The sequence below is a fragment of the Macadamia integrifolia genome, unplaced genomic scaffold (genome assembly GCF_013358625.1).
Source record: "Macadamia integrifolia cultivar HAES 741 unplaced genomic scaffold, SCU_Mint_v3 scaffold1495, whole genome shotgun sequence".
Taxonomy (NCBI): domain Eukaryota; kingdom Viridiplantae; phylum Streptophyta; class Magnoliopsida; order Proteales; family Proteaceae; genus Macadamia; species Macadamia integrifolia.
In genome coordinates, this window is record NW_024868230.1 from 170,006 (window position 1) to 187,298 (window position 17,293).

The 17,293-nt window shown below is 41.9% G+C and overlaps 2 protein-coding genes across 4 annotated transcripts; one reads left to right on the plus strand and one right to left on the minus strand.

Moving 5' to 3' along the window:
- The first annotated feature begins 719 nt into the window (after positions 1–719).
- On the plus strand, positions 720–3,055 carry LOC122063940 (photosystem I chlorophyll a/b-binding protein 5, chloroplastic). Its single transcript, XM_042627616.1, has 6 exons — positions 720–1,035; positions 1,234–1,366; positions 1,661–1,773; positions 2,197–2,301; positions 2,480–2,568; positions 2,659–3,055. The coding sequence occupies exons 1-6, from the start codon at positions 797–799 to the stop codon at positions 2,799–2,801; spliced, it is 822 nt and encodes a 273-aa protein (XP_042483550.1). The 5' UTR covers positions 720–796; the 3' UTR covers positions 2,802–3,055.
- Positions 3,056–3,332: 277 nt separating this feature from the next.
- On the minus strand, positions 3,333–15,582 carry LOC122063937. Of its 3 annotated transcripts, XM_042627614.1 has the most exons (9): positions 15,427–15,582; positions 10,998–15,247; positions 9,774–10,910; positions 9,432–9,679; positions 9,204–9,348; positions 5,970–6,171; positions 5,532–5,870; positions 4,728–5,425; positions 3,333–4,473 (listed from the first exon to the last, which is right to left on the minus strand). In XM_042627614.1, the coding sequence occupies exons 2-9, from the start codon at positions 14,994–14,996 to the stop codon at positions 3,775–3,777; spliced, it is 7,467 nt and encodes a 2,488-aa protein (XP_042483548.1). In that variant the 5' UTR covers positions 14,997–15,247; positions 15,427–15,582; the 3' UTR covers positions 3,333–3,774. The 3 variants fall into 3 exon arrangements, with proteins under 3 accessions (XP_042483548.1, XP_042483546.1, XP_042483547.1); XM_042627612.1 differs by having other exon boundaries at positions 9,774–15,247; positions 15,427–15,581; XM_042627613.1 differs by having other exon boundaries at positions 9,774–15,247; positions 15,422–15,554.
- Positions 15,583–17,293: the final 1,711 nt, after the last annotated feature.

Below are 17,293 nucleotides of genomic sequence, written 5' to 3' on the forward strand. Positions count from 1 at the left end.
ATTGTTCTTCTATTCATCAATATCCCCTTCGTCCCTTCTTCCAGTGTATAACAAGCGAGGTTTCCCTCGTGATGAATGAACATTGAAGAGGATTGAGCTACTTGAACTGAGTTTCCCTTCACTGAATTCCTCCACAGAGCTGTGATTCTGAAAATGTTGCCTTGCGTCCCTTGTTGCCTCATTCCATACCCTCCCCCACCCTCCAAAACAAAAATTGCCTTAAAAGGTCTTCTAGATTGTCCAGCTGAAAATGCTTTCATTAATGGTCTAATTTATTGTACCATTTGAAAGAATGATGAGACAATTGTACCTGTTAAATAGAGGGGTCACCATTGTTTGAATAGTCATGCCTCAAATTTCAGAGCCTAATTTAATTGAGGGAGAAAGAAAACTATCCATTTATGTGTGTTTAAGCCTAAACATAAGCGGACATGAAAATATTGTGTTGCCTCTACCCGATGTGCTGAAGATGCCTGTGTGCAACCGCCTTTAAAACATTGACACATTGGCTGTGTAAGCTGGTAGTATTCTCATGCCAATAATTAGATACACTCGTATGTGTTGACATGCGTACACATTGGCTGCAGAAGCGGGTAGTATTCTCGTGCCAATAATTAGATACCCTCGTATGTGTTAGACATGCGTTGTATCTAGTTTTTTTTTTTTCTTTTTAAATAATGATGGGAGGATTAAAGGATAGGAGCCCATGAATTGTGGGGCCCGGCTCAAATGCAGTTGGGTTCTGTGGTGCCAATTAGTGGAGTTGTCGATAGAGGAAAGATAGAGGGAAGGAGATATGGCCGCTACAATGGGAAGTAGAACCCTCTTTCACCCTTTCTCAGCTGCAGCTGCTGCTGCTTCTTCTTCTTCTTCTTCCACATTCGCTGGTAAGCACATCAGCAGCTATCCATTCGTTAGTACCTTCTCGCCTGCAAGCCCAAGATCCACCACTTCACGTCCCCAATCAACCATAGTTCGAGCACAGCGACCTACCTGGCTTCCTGGACTTGACCCACCTCCTCACCTCGATGGAAGGTACGCCATTACCCACTCTTTTCAGATTATAAAAACTGTAGATTGTATTGCCTTTTTCAATGAACGGCCTGTTGCGGAGAATGGAGATACTCCCCATTTGGTTAGCTCAGGGGAATTCATCGAATTTCCAGTTAGCCCACTTCATCCTTTTGGGTTGGGTAATGGTTTTAACGGTTTTTCAATCTCTTTCTTTTGTAGTCTAGCCGGAGATTATGGTTTCGATCCTCTCGGGCTCGGAGAGGATCCAGAAAGTTTGAAATGGTATGTGCAGGCAGAGCTAGTGCATGCTCGTTTCGCCATGGCTGGAGTTGCCGGAATTCTTTTTACTGATGTGAGTCGCTTCTAAAGTCTACAAAAGTAAATAAGGAAATCGATTTGAAGAAATCTTTGTTGGGTAGCCACCATTTTAACTGTTATTTTCCTTCCTATCCAACTGGTTAGACCTTTCAGTGTGGAAAGAACTCGGAAGAGAACCCATGGAACAATGAGCTCACCCTGAGATGAATAGTAAACAATGAAACCCATGGATAAACTTGATTGAATGACTGCAATTTTTCCACTTGGAAAGGAATTCAAAATTCGTTATTTCTAGTCGTCAGGTGGTGATCTTTTAGTGATCTTGCAGTTGCTTCGTGTGACGAGAATAAGCAACGTACCAGTTTGGTATGAAGCAGGGGCTATGAAATTCAACTTTGCCAGCACAGAGACCCTGTTCATTGTTCAACTCTTCTTGATGGGGTAGTATCCTTACCTTTTCCAACTAAAAATTTGATGGTTTTTTCATAGTTCATGCTTCCCTTACAAAATTATTATTTTCTTAATGGCGTTTCCTAGAGAAAATTATGAGTTATCTGCAATTCTACCTGGGCTAAGTGTGACAAATTGCTTAATTTGCTCACTATGTTGGCTATATAACAATACCCAGTAGCATTTTGTGTACTTTGAACTTACATCATGCTGAGAATTTGGTAGCTTTAGCACATCTCCAAATCGGCACCAAGAGCTCACATGCTGGTGTTATGACTATCAGAAAGTAAATTAAATAAAAAAACAAAAAAAAGTGGTCAAAATCTTAATCATCTTACATCTGTATTCATGTATTATGTGTCTTCTTCATTTTTAACACTGTCCATTGGTGTTTTGCTTTGCAAAATTGTATAGATTTGCAGAGACAAAGAGGTACATGGATTTCACTAATCCTGGATCCCAGGCTCAAGAGGGAACCTTCTTCGGGCTTGAAGCCGCACTAGAAGGTTTAGAACCAGGGTAAGTTTTGTTTCAAAATTATGAATAATCTGGCTCCGAAATTGGGGTGTTTCTGGTTCTACATCACCATCATCAAGTATCATATGTTGTTTCCAATGGCAGTCTAATTGACCCTATTTTCCCACCAAAATATGATTCAAGTTGCAGCTTAACAACCATCATTTCCTGATTTTAACAGCTACCCTGGTGGTCCATTGCTCAATCCTCTTGGTATAGCTAAAGATATAAAAAGAGCTCATGACTGGAAGTTAAAAGAGATCAAGAACGGTTGGCTTTCCCCATGCTTGCTTTGATGTCTCTCTTTGTAATTTGAAGTTGTTTGAACATTGTTGTTCAAGTGAGGATCTTCTGTTGCAGGACGGCTGGCAATGGTGGCCATGCTTGGTATATTCATCCAGGCATATGTGACTCATGTTGGTCCCATCGACAATCTCATGGAACATCTCTCCAACCCGTGGCACAGAACTGTAATCCAGACACTGTATGGTGCAGGTTCTTGAATACAAAGAAACTCAGTTCCTGCTTCACCATTTTCTCTGTGTCATCATATGTTACCTTTGATGGCGATGGATGGTAGTTCATAGTTTCAAAGATGTAACCAAGCTGCATTTCAAGAAAAATGAGCTTACAGGGGCCATGACTTGCCTTAAGTGAACCAGAATAATGAGTTTTAATTTAGGAAGTAGAATATGCAAACTTGACTGTAGCATCACAATATGCTCGGATGGTAATCTACATTTTCACCAGTGAGACATTTCTGAGGCCCTTATGGAACTCCACTATTTTAAGTGTGAACCATAATTCCGATGGTGTCAATTCACTGATAAAATTCGTCACCCAGAGAGAAGCAAGTTTTCCGAGACCAGATTTCAATGACAGTGGGCAGGGGTGGGTGCCCACCGGAAAAGACACTTACATGAAGTTTCCACCATAAAGAGGTTTCCTTCTCCTCGATCTATAACAAGCCTTCAAGGTAATTAAACAAATCCACTAGATTACAATTTAATGCCGACAATCCTAAGAACAATAAATGCGCAAAATACCCATATTTTATCATTGATAATTAATATTAAAGAATTAACAGCTGGGATTTCAAATATTCTTCTTAGTGCATGACCCTAAACAACAGCTCAGGTCATGGGGTCAACCCAGGAACCAAAAAGAATTTAAAAGGGAAAATAATGAAACAAAAAAGACCACCACTCCAGGAGCTCTGATATAACATTTTCAAACCACCATCTTATGGCCCCTATTATCTCCTTTCTCAATCTCCCCTCACTGAAAATTGAAATTTTGAAAATACTGTAATCACTAACAAAAAGCTACCTACAGCTAACGGCCAAACCAAGTCTCATCGTTCACCTTCCCAACCCCACTGCTGCCGTGCTGATGCAAGGAACCAATCATTCAATTCACGTAGCATATGTTGACAAATCATCCCAACTTACGAAACACCCACGAGGACCTCAGTTCTCAAACTGCAGCTGAAGCCCCACCAGAAGCTGGTTTAGCAACATAGACTTGCTTCATTTTAGAGACAAAGTTTTTATCGGTCCCTGATGACTGATTTCTTCCTTGGAACCCCATTCTCCGATGAGACCATTCCCCTACAGAACTTGCCTTCTGAGAAAGTCCACCAGTTCTTTGATCCAAATACCCAGTTGGATTAAGGTACTGTTGTGTTGATGAGGTCTGCTGCTGAGAAGACTGGGCCTTGAAAGCAGAGGTCATGCTTTGGCCACTGCTATTGCTCAAGTTGTGAATACCGCCACTCTCACTAGCATTAGTTATAGTGCTTTTGGACGAGTTCTTTGTGACAACAATCTGGGCCTTGCCGTTCCCACTAGATAAGCTGCTAGAAGTCGGTCTACTGGTTGAAACCCGGATGGTGGTGGAACTTGAAGGATCTACCAACCCTAGTTCATCAGGCAAGCGAGTAACAGTGGCATCTGCTGCCACAGGGAAATTCCTGTTGTTGTCCGGAGGTGCTGAAGTTTGAGAGTCGTGGAACCTGTTTACAGTTGATGTTTGGTCCCCGGAAAGTCCATGACTGAACTGTGAGGGAAACACACCCTCTGTCCGCTGCTGCAATGGCATCGATAATGGAACCGTGTGCAGGGGTGATGGAGGAATATGGGACCAGCGGGCTTGGACTGGTATTTCGGCTGAGGACTGGAAGAAACAGATTCATTCAACAATTAGTCTTACTAGTAAAACACTGATGTTAACTAGCATTTGCATGTCCTACCGAAAATGTAGCATTCTACTATACTTGCTTCAAGTGGGGCAGTCCCTTTAATCAATTTCAAAGGCTCATGGATGTGATCTAGCATCACAGCCAACTATGATAAGGAAGCAGGTAATCAATTTCAAATTTCATCCATGCTATCACTGCTATAATCTTCTCCAAGTTTAGAAAATTCTACCTGGAAAGGAGACATGTCAAACATGGCCAAAGGAGAAGCCATGGGCAACAGTGGTGATCCTGGAGCCAGATGCTGGATGGGAGCAGGCATGCTCGGGGTATTGCGCTGGGAAGAAACCATATTCATATTGTTGATATCCGCCTCCCCAATACCCATTGCTGAAGAAGTAGGGTTGTGCTTCCAGTCAGGTTGCTTCCCTGAGGGAATATACGTGGTACCCATGAAACTCAAGCCAACCTGCCCAAACTGTCCCACTGGTGCAAAATGGTTGTACACAACCATGTGAGGAGGGCCTTGAACACCTGGGATTCCCCCAGAAGGGCTGATGAAAGGACCTGTAAATCCTGCTGGAGGACCATAGAAGGAGTCTACACCAGAGTGGAATTGTTGCCAGCCTCCCAGAGGTCCTGAAGCCGGAGCACTACTTTTCTCTGACTGCGACTGAGTACCGGCAGACTTGTCATGTGGGCCAAACGCAAATATGGGGGCCCCCAGCATGGGATTCATCTCATAGCAAGGAAAATGCGAAGGTGGGGCCCCAGGAAAATGTGACAGCAGTTGGTTGGAAGAATTTTGTGGGCTTGGCAAAGGTGGCCATAAGGAAAGTGATGGAGTCTCAACTGAGAGATCAGCTGGAAGGGCTACAGTCAGTGACTCGACCCTTGACTGAACTGCCAATCGTTGATCACCAGTTACACCTGCCAAAGATAAGTTGATGCTTCATTACTGTGGAGCCAGAAGCAAAAATTTACCCTAAAGAAAGAATAAGGTGGCAATATAGTTATTTTTCCAGAATAATATTACCATTTCCTGTAGTCAACCCATCAATGTCTGCACCTCCAAAAGTTTTAGCATCTGACATCGAGACACAGCATGCGCCCAGGCCATTCCCCACTATCTCATCACTACTGATAGCCGCAACAGCAACTGCAGAGGCAGCTGCCTCAGCTTCAGCCTCAGGATCTTCCAAATGAACACAAGACTCACTGGGGTGCTTCTCTTTTTCAAAGAACAGTGTACAATCATTCTCAGCAGTAGACAGATTGTGGTCAATTGGATCTGACCTACATGCAACAGGAGGGACAATCCCATTTGCAGCAGCCCGGCTGCCAGGAGGTAGAATGGTGGGAGACGTAACAGCACCTGGATGCAAGTGAAGATTGTGGATTAAGCAGTAAGCTGGCAGCTTGAAGGAAGCAGTATTCCAAGTAAAGCAATCATCTCACCAACACGAACACTTACCAAATTGAATTTTTTCCCCTGCAAGCAAGGAGTTGAGGGGACTTGCTGCAGAAGAATATGATTTGTCCTGTGACAAAATGGGTGGTGATGGCTTGCTGGGCTCAATAACAGCACCGGTGTGATCACCAACAGAAGCAACATGTGCTTCAAATCTTGCTGGATTCATAGCCTCATCAAGTTGGGTCTGTGTTAGGGCCATAACCTGGTAATGCAATTAAGTGAGCTCAAAATTTAATAGATTTATGCAATATACAGGATGAGATGGATACATACATTGAAGGTGGACAATAGAAGCATATCTCACCAAGTTACTAGCTCTGAGAGCAACATCAATACATCACCTCATCAGCTTTACAAGTTTCAGGGTTTAATGAACAATATTTGGATGGCCTGTCAGTATTAATTGAGTTTCATTCGCTCCCTCCATTTATTTAAAAATCATTGGCTAAAAGATATTGATGGGATGCACTATTCAAAAGGACAGTATTTGTACAATGTTTCAATGTTACAAGTAGAATTTTATTAATTATATATTAAAAAAAAAAAAAAAAAAAAACCCTACTATACAACTATGGACTCTGCATACTATATAGAAGGGTATATAGCATATTGTCTGTCTCAAAACATAACTGACAACCACATGGTATTGAGGTATTACAAAGACCAGCTTAATTCTAACAAACCTTCAAACTAAGCAAGGAAGAAATACAAAAGCACTCAAGATCAAAATCTAAGACACTACAGATAAATAAAATCAAGTTAAGTACATGATGACTGTAAACAAATAAAAGGAAAATAAGAAAACAAAAAGAGAATTCGATGGAGGGTTGAGAAGGGGGAAGAAGAAGGTTAGGTTTTGGGCATCTCACCCCTCAAGTTTAGGCATCTCACCTAGGGCATCTCACCCAATTGCATCCCACAGTACAACAGCATAAGCCATCTTTTTTTATTTAACTCAAATCTGTCTTCTCATTATAATCCCACAGCACACTCTCACAACAAACAAATAAAAGAAAAATAAGAAAACAAAAAGAAAATCCGATGGAGGGTTGAGAAGCGGGAAGAAGAAGGTTAGGTTTTGGGCATCTCACCTAGGGCATCTCACCCAACTACATCCCACAACACAACATAAGCCATCTTTTTTTGTTTAACTCAAATCTGTCTTCTCATTATAATTGATGGGCTATAAATAGCCTTACATTGCTTGGACACGAAGGCATAATAAAAAAAGGAAACTAAAGCTCAAAAGAAAACCTTCTAATTTAACTTCTAACTTGCTAACCAAGTAAGAGTAAATTAGAAACTAACAACTAATGATAAAAAGGAAACTAAGTTACAAAATAGAAACTTCTTTTGACCAACAAAATAGGAAAACAACAAGCTCACTAAGAAAATAGAAACTAACTAAAAAAGGAAACAAATCTTCCGAAGTTACAAAGCTTACTTACCAAGATAAAGCAAAGAAATAAAAATAGAAACTAATATCTAATATCCTAACAAGTGCTGGCAGCATCTTTCCCAAACCAGCTGTCAATATTGGACCCCAATACCTGCGTGAACAGTAACAGCAGGTTGGCTGATCTGATTGGAGAAAAATAAGGCTAGTTCGCTGCACGAAACTGAACCAGACCTGAACCAGAATTGGGCCAGCATCGAATTCTCTTTTGGACAGCTCGATCTACATCACAACCAGCGGAGCTATATTCCAGATTGGGATAGATGTCGAGTCAGCCCAAAGAGAATCGGATTCTTCCCATTCTGCCACATCAACCAGCTGAGTTGTAGGGAGTAGTTTGAGAGAAATCAGCAAGAACCTGTCAAGTTTCATCCCCTCCCTCCTCCATTGAACCAACATATTTGGGAGATTTTCTTCCAATTTGGTGGGCTTCCATGCCACCTAGCTTGAAGATATATTAGCAGAGGCCAGGCTGTTGTTTGCATGGAGATTATTTTCCAGAGTTTCCTTGGCTATTGACTTGCTGATTTGTCCGAAGATTAACTCCAGATTTCGTGGGTCTAGCACCAGCTTTATGAAGACCAAGTTTGAAGACTGGTTTGCCTTGAGCAACTTATGGGAGGGATTATCTCCAGACTTCTAGATGATCCCAATGGCCAATAGAATTGACAGCTTCATTAGTCCTTTATTTTAAGGAGTTTTTAAGCTGTTGTGTGGAGGACTTGTTAGGATTAGTTTTAAATAGATATTTGTTTCTATTTAGATTTAATTTCAGTTATTTGATGTAAATAGAGTAGAGACTTAGTTTCCAATTAGTATTTGGAGCCAAGCATCGAGACTGGCTCAGGTTACTTCCACATGGCATTGGGATGGAATAATTCCATTCAATTGCCACACCTGCTATAATCTAGGAGATGTGCAAAATGAAAACATAGAGAATAAGTACAATTGAAAGAAAGATCAAGGCTGTGAGGGGTTTTCTGATAATGCACAAGCCACTCCCATGCATGTAAAATAACACTTCTGATAGAAACTAGAGTAATATTCTTAAGCTGGGAAAAGATGTCAGAAGCTTGCTTTACCAAGCTGTGAAATATCGTGGGTCTAGCACCAGCTTTATGAAGACCAAGTTTGAAGACTGGTTTGCCTCGAGCAACTTATGGGAGGGATTATCCCAAGACTTCTAGATGATCCCAATGGCCAATAGAATTGACAGCTTCATTAGTCCTTTATTTTAAGGAGTTTTTAAGCTGTTGTGTGGAGGACTTGTCAGGATTAGTTTTAAATAGATATTTGTTTCTATTTAGATTTAATTTCAGTTATTTGATGTAAATAGAGTAGAGACTTAGTTTCCAATTAGTATTTGGAGCCAAGCATCAAGACTGGCTCAGGTTTCTTCCACATGGCATTGGGATGGAATAATTCCATTCAATTGCCACACCTGCTATAATCTAGGAGATGTGCAAAATGAAAACAAAGAGAATAAGTACAATTGAAAGAAAGATCAAGGCTGTGAGGGGTTTTCTGATAATGCACAAGCCACTCCCATGCATGTAAAATAACACTTCTGATAGAAACTAGAGTAATATTCTTAAGCTGGGAAAAGATGTCAGAAGCTTGCTTTACCAAGCTGTGAGAACATTAAATTGTCCCCACCCACCAGACCCCCCCCCCTTTTGAGGGAACTGGTATGACAACAATAGCAGTGACAATATGACATTGAAATATCCGGAAGTGGCTTGCTCCAGATGTCACAAACTAGAGTAATATTTCAATACCTGTTGATTAATCCGGGCATTGCTCCAGGAAGTCAGGGATGTTTGAACATTATCCAGAACCCCATTTTTGTTATCAAATGGTAAACCCGCCCCAATGCTAGTTCCAACACTAGATATGACAGAGATGGAGCCTGTCTGAAGAGACCTGTTGACAGATTGACAATCACTTTAAGCCTAAACATGATCTGCATCAATGAAATAAAATTCCAGCTAAAATATTTGACATACTTGATATTATGGGATCTTTTTTCCGTCTGGACATCAGTATTCACAGCAGGAGTGCCAATAGGAGGCAAGGGTTGTGATATCACAGTGGAAGTAAATCCAGGAGATACTTCAACATTTGACAATGCCCGCCCATCAGTGATGACGGATTCAGAACACTTGTTACTCGCTGCTTCATCCAATGATGTAGGGATTTTATTTGAATTGTTGGAAACAACATTTTGTGAAGGAGCACGAGGTTTTCGAGGTGCCTGGCATGGGAAATCAATAAATGCTTATTCCTTACAACAAAAAGTGTAAGATGAGATCATAAAAGGATAAGATAAATATTACAAGGTATAATACCTTTATGACCCTCGACTTGGCCTTAATTTCCTTTTCTCTCTGTTCTCGCCGATCATTCAACATCTGCCTTTTAGACCTCACCTCAATGAAGTCATCTTCGTCACTAGGGGCTTCTATGCCAGATTGTTTGAAAACACGCACAACACCACTTTGCAGGGGAGCATCAACATCCTCCTCAGAACTGCTATTTCTCTTCAAGTTTCCCTCTCCAGAGTGTCCGATAACAGGCGAAGATGTAACCCTCTTTGTTGAAGCTTCTTTCCCTTGTCCCTTTTCCATCTTGCTTTCAGAATCAACCATATGTGAACTGAGTGAACCAAAGTGTATGCTTTCAGATTGAATTGACTGCTTAGATTGTTTGGCTGAAACAAAATCCCTCTTGGCCCCACTTCTTGGATAGAGTCCAGACACCTTTCCATTCAAATTTGGATTTTCATCCAGTATACTGTTACTTGAAACTACAGTTTCCATTTTCCTCCTATCAGCATTCTCTCGCACTCTAAATTCAGTACGCCGGATGTTCCTTTGAGACCTCCTCTGAAATCCACTAGTATCCAAACGAGCAGATGCCTCAGGACCTGGAAATGATGATTTTGGACCAGAATTCTTGACAGTGTAAATGAGTTTCTTTCCTTTTCCACCAGACATTGGGCCAGGAGCCTTTGACGCATTCAAAGCTCTTTCACTAGAAAGAAAATGGGATGAATTTGATTCACAATGCAAAGGCCCCTGGGATTCTCCATTATTAGATATCAATCTATTGTTTTTCTTCCCAGACCGATCATGATACCTTTGATCCTGGGAAATTGGGGCTGATTTAGACTTTTTTTCACCAAGAATGGAGCTCTCCAATAGACTCTGAGAAGTTGGAACTTCATCATCCACTCTTTCTCTAGGAGGTAAATTGGTCTCATTGTCCACATTTTCCTGAGATAAATCCAACGGCTTTGGTACAAGGACAGGTTGGTTATCCATCAGAACAGATGATGCTTTATCTTTCACAGCGGGTATCTGACTAGAAGTGTCTTGACCTGCTTGATTATGCAAAGGACCTCCCTGATTCTGATTCAAAGAGTAATGGCCTGGAACAGTAGGCTGAACAAAAGGCATTGATTGAGGAGCCAACGGCAAAATTCCCTGAGAGATGGGAGAAGGATACCTGAGTTGACCAAACTGGAAGAAAGAAGGTTGTGACGGGTGTATTTGAGTAAGAGATGGCCCAACCTGAGGATGTAAATGGAGAGGCATCTGTATAGAACCAATCTGTATGGCTGTAACTGGAGATGGTATAAGGGACGGGCCAGAGAACAGGCCAAACTGCAGCTTGACAGGTCCATCAGTTTGGCTTGGAACTGCAGAAACAGTTGACACGACAGCTGAAGGGAGGGCCATGTTCACAGAAGATACTACTGGCTGCTGAGCCGGTAAACTGGGACTACCAGAGGCTTCCACAGTATCTGGAAGAAAACCAGCAGATGTGGCTGCGCTGAGGGCACAGTCCACAGACGGGATAACCAGATCTTGAAGTGCCTGCTCAGGTTCCTGGATTGTTTTAGAAAAGCTTTCAGCATGCATATTAGAGTCATTCTCAGGATGAAAGCTTTGTCCATCACCAACCGACCCATTCAAAGATCCAGGTTCTTCTGAAATGCTAAGAGAAACCTGTTCCATCCCAACTGCCTTCTCTCTATTCTTGGAAGTTCTTTCAAACTCGTCACCACTAGGGATTCCAACTTCTACACCTTCATTGAAACCTAAAACCAACTGGTCCATCTTGCCTGATGTATCTTTCTCTTCCATATGCAAATTCTTGAACTCCTGAGCCAGATCAACGTTCTCATAATCTCCTTCATGCACTTCATCTTCTTCCTCATAACCGTCTTCCTCCTCATCATATTCTACTTGCTGTTGGATCTCTTCATTGTTCTCAATAGCCCATTCTTCATCTTCAAGAGGAGCAACAGAACTCGAGGGAGTTATCACATTTGCATTACCAATCTCTGTTGCTAAAGCAACATGTTCACTGACAGATGAAGCCATCTCTTCGCCTTCTGCAGCAGCAGGCAATACTGGAGGGTCTCCAGGCTCATCCAAGTCATCATGCGAAAGATGAGTAGGTGAGTTGGGTGGACTTGAAAAAGATAATGAGGATTGTGAGTCACACCCTGGAGTGGCAGGCTTATCTAGCTTGTTCTTCTCAGGGACAGCATTTTCTTGCTGAGCTTCCATTATTCCCGTCTGTTCAAGCTTCTCCTGGTAACCACCATCATAACCTGTTGACACAATTGGTTCACTTCTTCGTGGCGCATGGTGGTACTTCATCTCAGTGTCTAGGAAAGCCGAAGAACTAGACCATTCAGTCTCAACTCCATGGGAACTTTTGTGCATAGAAGCCATCGATGGAGGGGGAAGAACACGAGGCTGCTTCATAGAATGCCTTGACCTCCCATAAGAAGAAAATCCATCAACCTCCAAATTCTGATAAAGTCTTTCTGGATAAGAAGCATGCAGATTACTGCGAGAATGACCCTGTCCCCATCCCATATCACCAAACCTGTCGGCAGTATTCTCATGAAATTCAGTGTCAACCTCAACGTTCCGGCCATAGTGGTCTCCATCCCCAGGAAGGTTCCATCTCTGCCCTCTCAGGTGAGGGAAATCATCAACCATATGTGCCTCTGAAACTCCTTTAGATGCAGTCCTTGCAGACACAATTCCAGGACCACCATAGATATCTTTCCCAGGAAATGCCCTCCCTGCACCAAATGCGTCTCTCCTTGGACTGCGGTAACCACTCTCCTGATCCTGTGGAAGGAAGGTCGAGTTGTTAGCATTCTCAAACACATCCCTTCTCCATGGATTTGCAGGGTTTCCTCTATCAAGAAATGCAGAATTTCCATCTCTTGAAGAGTGAGGCCTAGAACCAATCTCAAACGATCTATTCAGACTGGATGCTTCAGAAGAAGCAGAATTTGTGATCCTTTCCACCATTTTCTCGCCATCCTCCCAACCACCCACCTCTGCTTCCGTCGAAACTTCTTTCTCTCTCACCATCTCAAGCAACCTTCCATCCCCAATAGGAGCAGGGAACTTATCATCTTTCATTGCTTCAGCCCGTCTCCGTGCAATCCTTGCCTCCAACTCCAACAGCTTCTGTCTGGCAGCCTCTTTCCTCCTTTCTTCCTCCATAAGAATCCTCCGTTTCTCCTCCTCTCTAGCAATCTTTTGTTCTTCAGCCCTCCGCACAGCCTCCACACGCTCCTGTTCTGCTCTCCACGCAGCCTCTCTGGCTTCTTCTTCAAGCCTTCTCTGCCGCTCTTCCTCTTCCCTAGCTAGCCGCTCTCTCTCCTCCTCTTCTTTCCTAGCTAACTCCAATGCTCTTGCCTGTTCCTCCATGATACGATGCCTTTCTTGCTCCTGCATCTTTTGTACCCTCTCAAGTTCTGCTTCAAAAGATTCTCTAACAGGGTCATGGAAATCATTCTGTTTCAACACATCCTTCTTCTTCTTAAACACCCCAACAAGAGCACCAGAGAAAGGATCCCTTCCGTCAAACCCAGAGCCACCTCCATAATCTTTTAAGAAAGAATCTTCATGAAATGGTTTTCCATTGTTTGAGAATGAATGCTTTTCTCTACCAACATCAAGCAATGGATCATTCATAGAGAGCCCCTTAACTCCGGAAGAAAATGATGTTTTAGGCACCAAACTGTTTTGGAACACATCACCTCTGTACCGATTGGAGATATCACCACTGTGCCGGTCCCGCATATTCTGTTCAGTTGCTCTACTAGAAAATGATTCCACCATATGATTCCCATTTTGTCTGTTCCCTTGCCCATTACCCAAATCCCGCCTTCCAAACCTTGAATCTTGTGTTCCCACGATTCCATTGCTAAAATCACGGTAATTGTCTGCAAAGGGTGATTGATTGTATTTATTCTCTCTGTTCATGTCACGATTGATGCTGAAAGGCCTTGCAGTGAGACCATTTCTGTCAATCCTAACTTCACGGGCACTATATCCATCTTTCGTAGGGGGTGAAGCTCTCCATGAGCTCCCATCTCGACCTTCTCTACTAGGTGTTCTAACTTCTCTGCCATAAGAGTCTGTCCGTAGAAATTCCCTTGAAGCAACCTTCCCAGCATCATTATTAAAGCGTAGAGTCCGACCATCAGAAAGCTCATCAGCACGTGAGCGTGGTCCACGATCCCTATAAATATCAAAATCCCTGTCGTAAATGGCTTCAGTTCTTAAAAACCCATGATCCTTCTCTCGGCTAGGCAGACCATGACCCGTATCACGTTCATCATCAGCCCAATCAGATGTATGGTTAAGCCGAACAAGTGGCAGTGGACCTGGAAAGTAATCATCCAGCTTACGGGATTGTTCCTTTGTGCTAGTACCACCAGATGGACTCATGATGCCATTCTCATTCAAACCAGAACCAACAGTATGATGGGATGACTGCACTTGCGGGCGCATAAGAAGGAGCGGCCTTGATTTAGAACCTTCTGTCTGCTCATCCGATGCTTCATCACTCACCTTCTGCTTTTGCTTCTGATGTAAACTGTCCCTCTGCTTCTGAGCAGACCCAGAAATAGGCAACGTAGCATGCAGGGATGGAAAGTCTTCCCCTCTGAGAACCACAGCCTTCTCAACCGGTGGAAAAGAAGAAGCAGAACCAATCACTGGGGTTGCGACAGCACCCGGCCTTGCAGAGGGGGGCATGTAACTGCTCCTTGCCCTCGACACACCATCTGCAGAATTCGAGGGATGATCACCACCATCAACTACCTGAGTTCCAGCACCCGATCGCCCAGGCAAAGGGTGATGGCTTACGCCATCAATGTCTTGCAATGTAGAAGCGACGGTTTTGGTCCAGCCCATACCCGAAGAAGTTGGTCTCGATCCAGAACCAGAACTTCCAGGGCGAGCAGAACCAAGCCCTGCCGATGTTGAGTCAAAACGTTCATGTTCCTTCCTCAAGGACGGCAAATTCAAGGGGGGCGGAACTGAAAGCCTGGGTCCAGTTTTTTGCACACCCACAATCGAATTCCTAGATCTTGAAAGAACCACCATCCCACCTCCACCGCCTGTGTTGCCATGGCTACCGGGCCGCACTCGGCTGGCTCCTGCATTTGATAAAGAGCTTGGAGGCTGCCCATATGATTTATTCAGATTCACAGAAACAAACTTGTTCCCGACACCGGGATTGGCCATCGCCCGCGAAAACCAAACAGTTATCCCGTCCGGCGGATGCCGAGCTCCGCCAAAGCATCAACCCTAAACCTAAATTTCTCCAAGGAACAGCAAGGATATAGGAAATCCCTCCGAAGGATCTTCCAGAAACAAATAGATAGAAAGGGTGAGGAAGAAGATCAAAATCAAACCCTAAAAACCTCCTCGCAAACTTCACCAGGAACGAGAGTGGATGAACTCGATCACAACGAGAAAGAACAGAACTGATAAATCTACAAACAAAGACAAGACTACAGAGATTAGGAGGGTAATATTTCTTCGTTTGATCAGTTTTCGGTTCTTCCCCGATTGCGTTCTACAAAGCAAGCAACGGAGAACAAAATGAAACCAAACTCGAAAGGGGCCGAAAAAATCAAACTATAACAGAAGTGGTTTAGGTTAAGGACCTTACCTCTCCCGGCGTACAATAATATGCGATATTGACGATAAACTGCGCCGTGAGAGAAGAACCTGAGAAGCCCTAAGTAGCAGAGAGAAGACAGCGAGAAAGATAAAGAGAGAGGGCGAAATTAAGGTGCGTTGGTGGTTGCAATTTGCAAGTATAGGGAAGGGAATTTCAAAAGTAAAAAATAAAAAAAATAAAAAAAAAATGAAGGAAGGAAGAAAAAAAAAATTGGTGAAATAGATAAACAAATGGAAACTTAATTTTTACTTTTTAAAATCTAAATGATTTGATTTTATAATGAAAACCCATAAAATATTTTGAACATAATTATGTTGGGTAATTATTATAAAATTTTTAATTTCGATTTTATTTTAATTCCTTTAAACCATGTAATAAAAAAGTAAAATAAAAAATTGAAAGAGGTAAATTATAATATTACTTCTACCAAAAATAAATAAATAAACTGTAACATTGCATAAGGGATTATCTTGTTCTTATTTGCATCTTTCAAAGCGTCAAATAAATTGTAATTTTTTTTATTGACCTTTTATTATGATGTACTTTTTTCAACAAGGATAATTTATATCATTTTTTTTATAAAGATAATTTATATCATTTCACATAAGACAATGAGAACTTTTGATAATAAATGTGTTTGTTTGCCATAGGACCATTTTGTCCTCAATGCAATGAAGTGGTAATGTAGTATAAAAAAAATCTAATATTATAATTTCATAATGAGAGAGAGGTGGCAATATGAGAGAAAGCCACAGTGGACAAGGGGATGAGATGATGAGGGCAGAGAGTGCATAAAGATAGCGGTAGCTAACAGGTGAATGACAAGGGGCAAAGAGAGAGTTTGAAGGATGGAAGTAAGGGGCTGGAGAGAGATACGTGTCCCTGCATCACCCCCCCCCAACTCACGCCTGCATTTTAATCCCCAACCCATGTATGTGATCTCTTGCAAATTAGAAACAATGCCAATGTCCCAAACATGTGTCCTTTGTAACCCTTTAAAAAACCATAGAAGAAATTGATCAAACTACAATGTCACATATCTTATAACATGCTATGACCAACTTTCTTTGTTTTTTACCAACCTTATTTCACATGGAGACGCCTTGGGGTAGAATTTTGTTCAACCTCACTGTTCAAAGCATATGTCTTGTTGCTCATTGCCATTTTACTGTAATTATTTTAAACTAATAAACAAAGGGGTCACTATTGGCACTTACTTACATCATGGAGTGGTCGGAAGTGGCAATGGGGTTGGGGTGGATGTAGGGGGCCATAGGGAGAGAGGGAGATAGACGGAGAAGAAGGGGCAGAAGGGGCAGAAGGGGCAGAAGGAGAGTGGGAGAGGGCAGAGGAGGGGAGCTAGAGATAGAAAAGAAGGGATAGATGGAGAGAGGGAGGGGGAGGGAGAAATTACACAAAATACCCAATTTTAAAAAATTGGTAATAATTTGAAATGGGGAAATAAGTCCATACAACAATATATTGTAACTAGGTTGGTTACAAACAGATTAACCATTTGATATTAACATTTTGACAAGTCACATCTTTTTTTTTTTTTTTTACCTTAAGAACTTTTAAGAATAAATCAGAGATAATCAAAAGAATGTGTCATTTAGAGAGTCCCATTATATAATAATCATTTAATGAAAAATAGATTATGTGCTTGGAGATAATAAGGTTTATATTTATGATGATTTTATTTGATATAAGAGAAAGAAAATGGAAGAATAATAAAAGGACTATCTAAATGATACCTCTATAAGTGGATTTGAAACTTGACACTTTCTTTTGTTTTATTCCCAAAAAATTCTTCTAGCCAAGGGTCAAAAAATGTTTTCATTAGAAAAGAAAAAAA

Bases quoted from the DNA above. Each gene is read 5' to 3' on its own strand.
- LOC122063940 (XM_042627616.1), top strand. From the start codon at position 797: ATGGCCGCTACAATGGGAAGTAGAACCCTCTTTCACCCTTTCTCAGCT. The intron at 1,774-2,196 runs GTAGTATCCTTA...AAAATTGTATAG, and splicing joins GTTCAACTCTTCTTGATGGG to ATTTGCAGAGACAAAGAGGT. The intron at 2,302-2,479 runs GTAAGTTTTGTT...TGATTTTAACAG, and splicing joins CTAGAAGGTTTAGAACCAGG to CTACCCTGGTGGTCCATTGC.
- LOC122063937 (XM_042627612.1), bottom strand. From the start codon at position 14,996: ATGGCCAATCCCGGTGTCGGGAACAAGTTTGTTTCTGTGAATCTGAAT. The intron at 9,349-9,431 runs GTATGTCAAATA...ATCTGTCAACAG, and splicing joins AAAAGATCCCATAATATCAA to GTCTCTTCAGACAGGCTCCA. The intron at 5,426-5,531 runs GTAATATTATTC...TATCTTTGGCAG, and splicing joins TGGGTTGACTACAGGAAATG to GTGTAACTGGTGATCAACGA.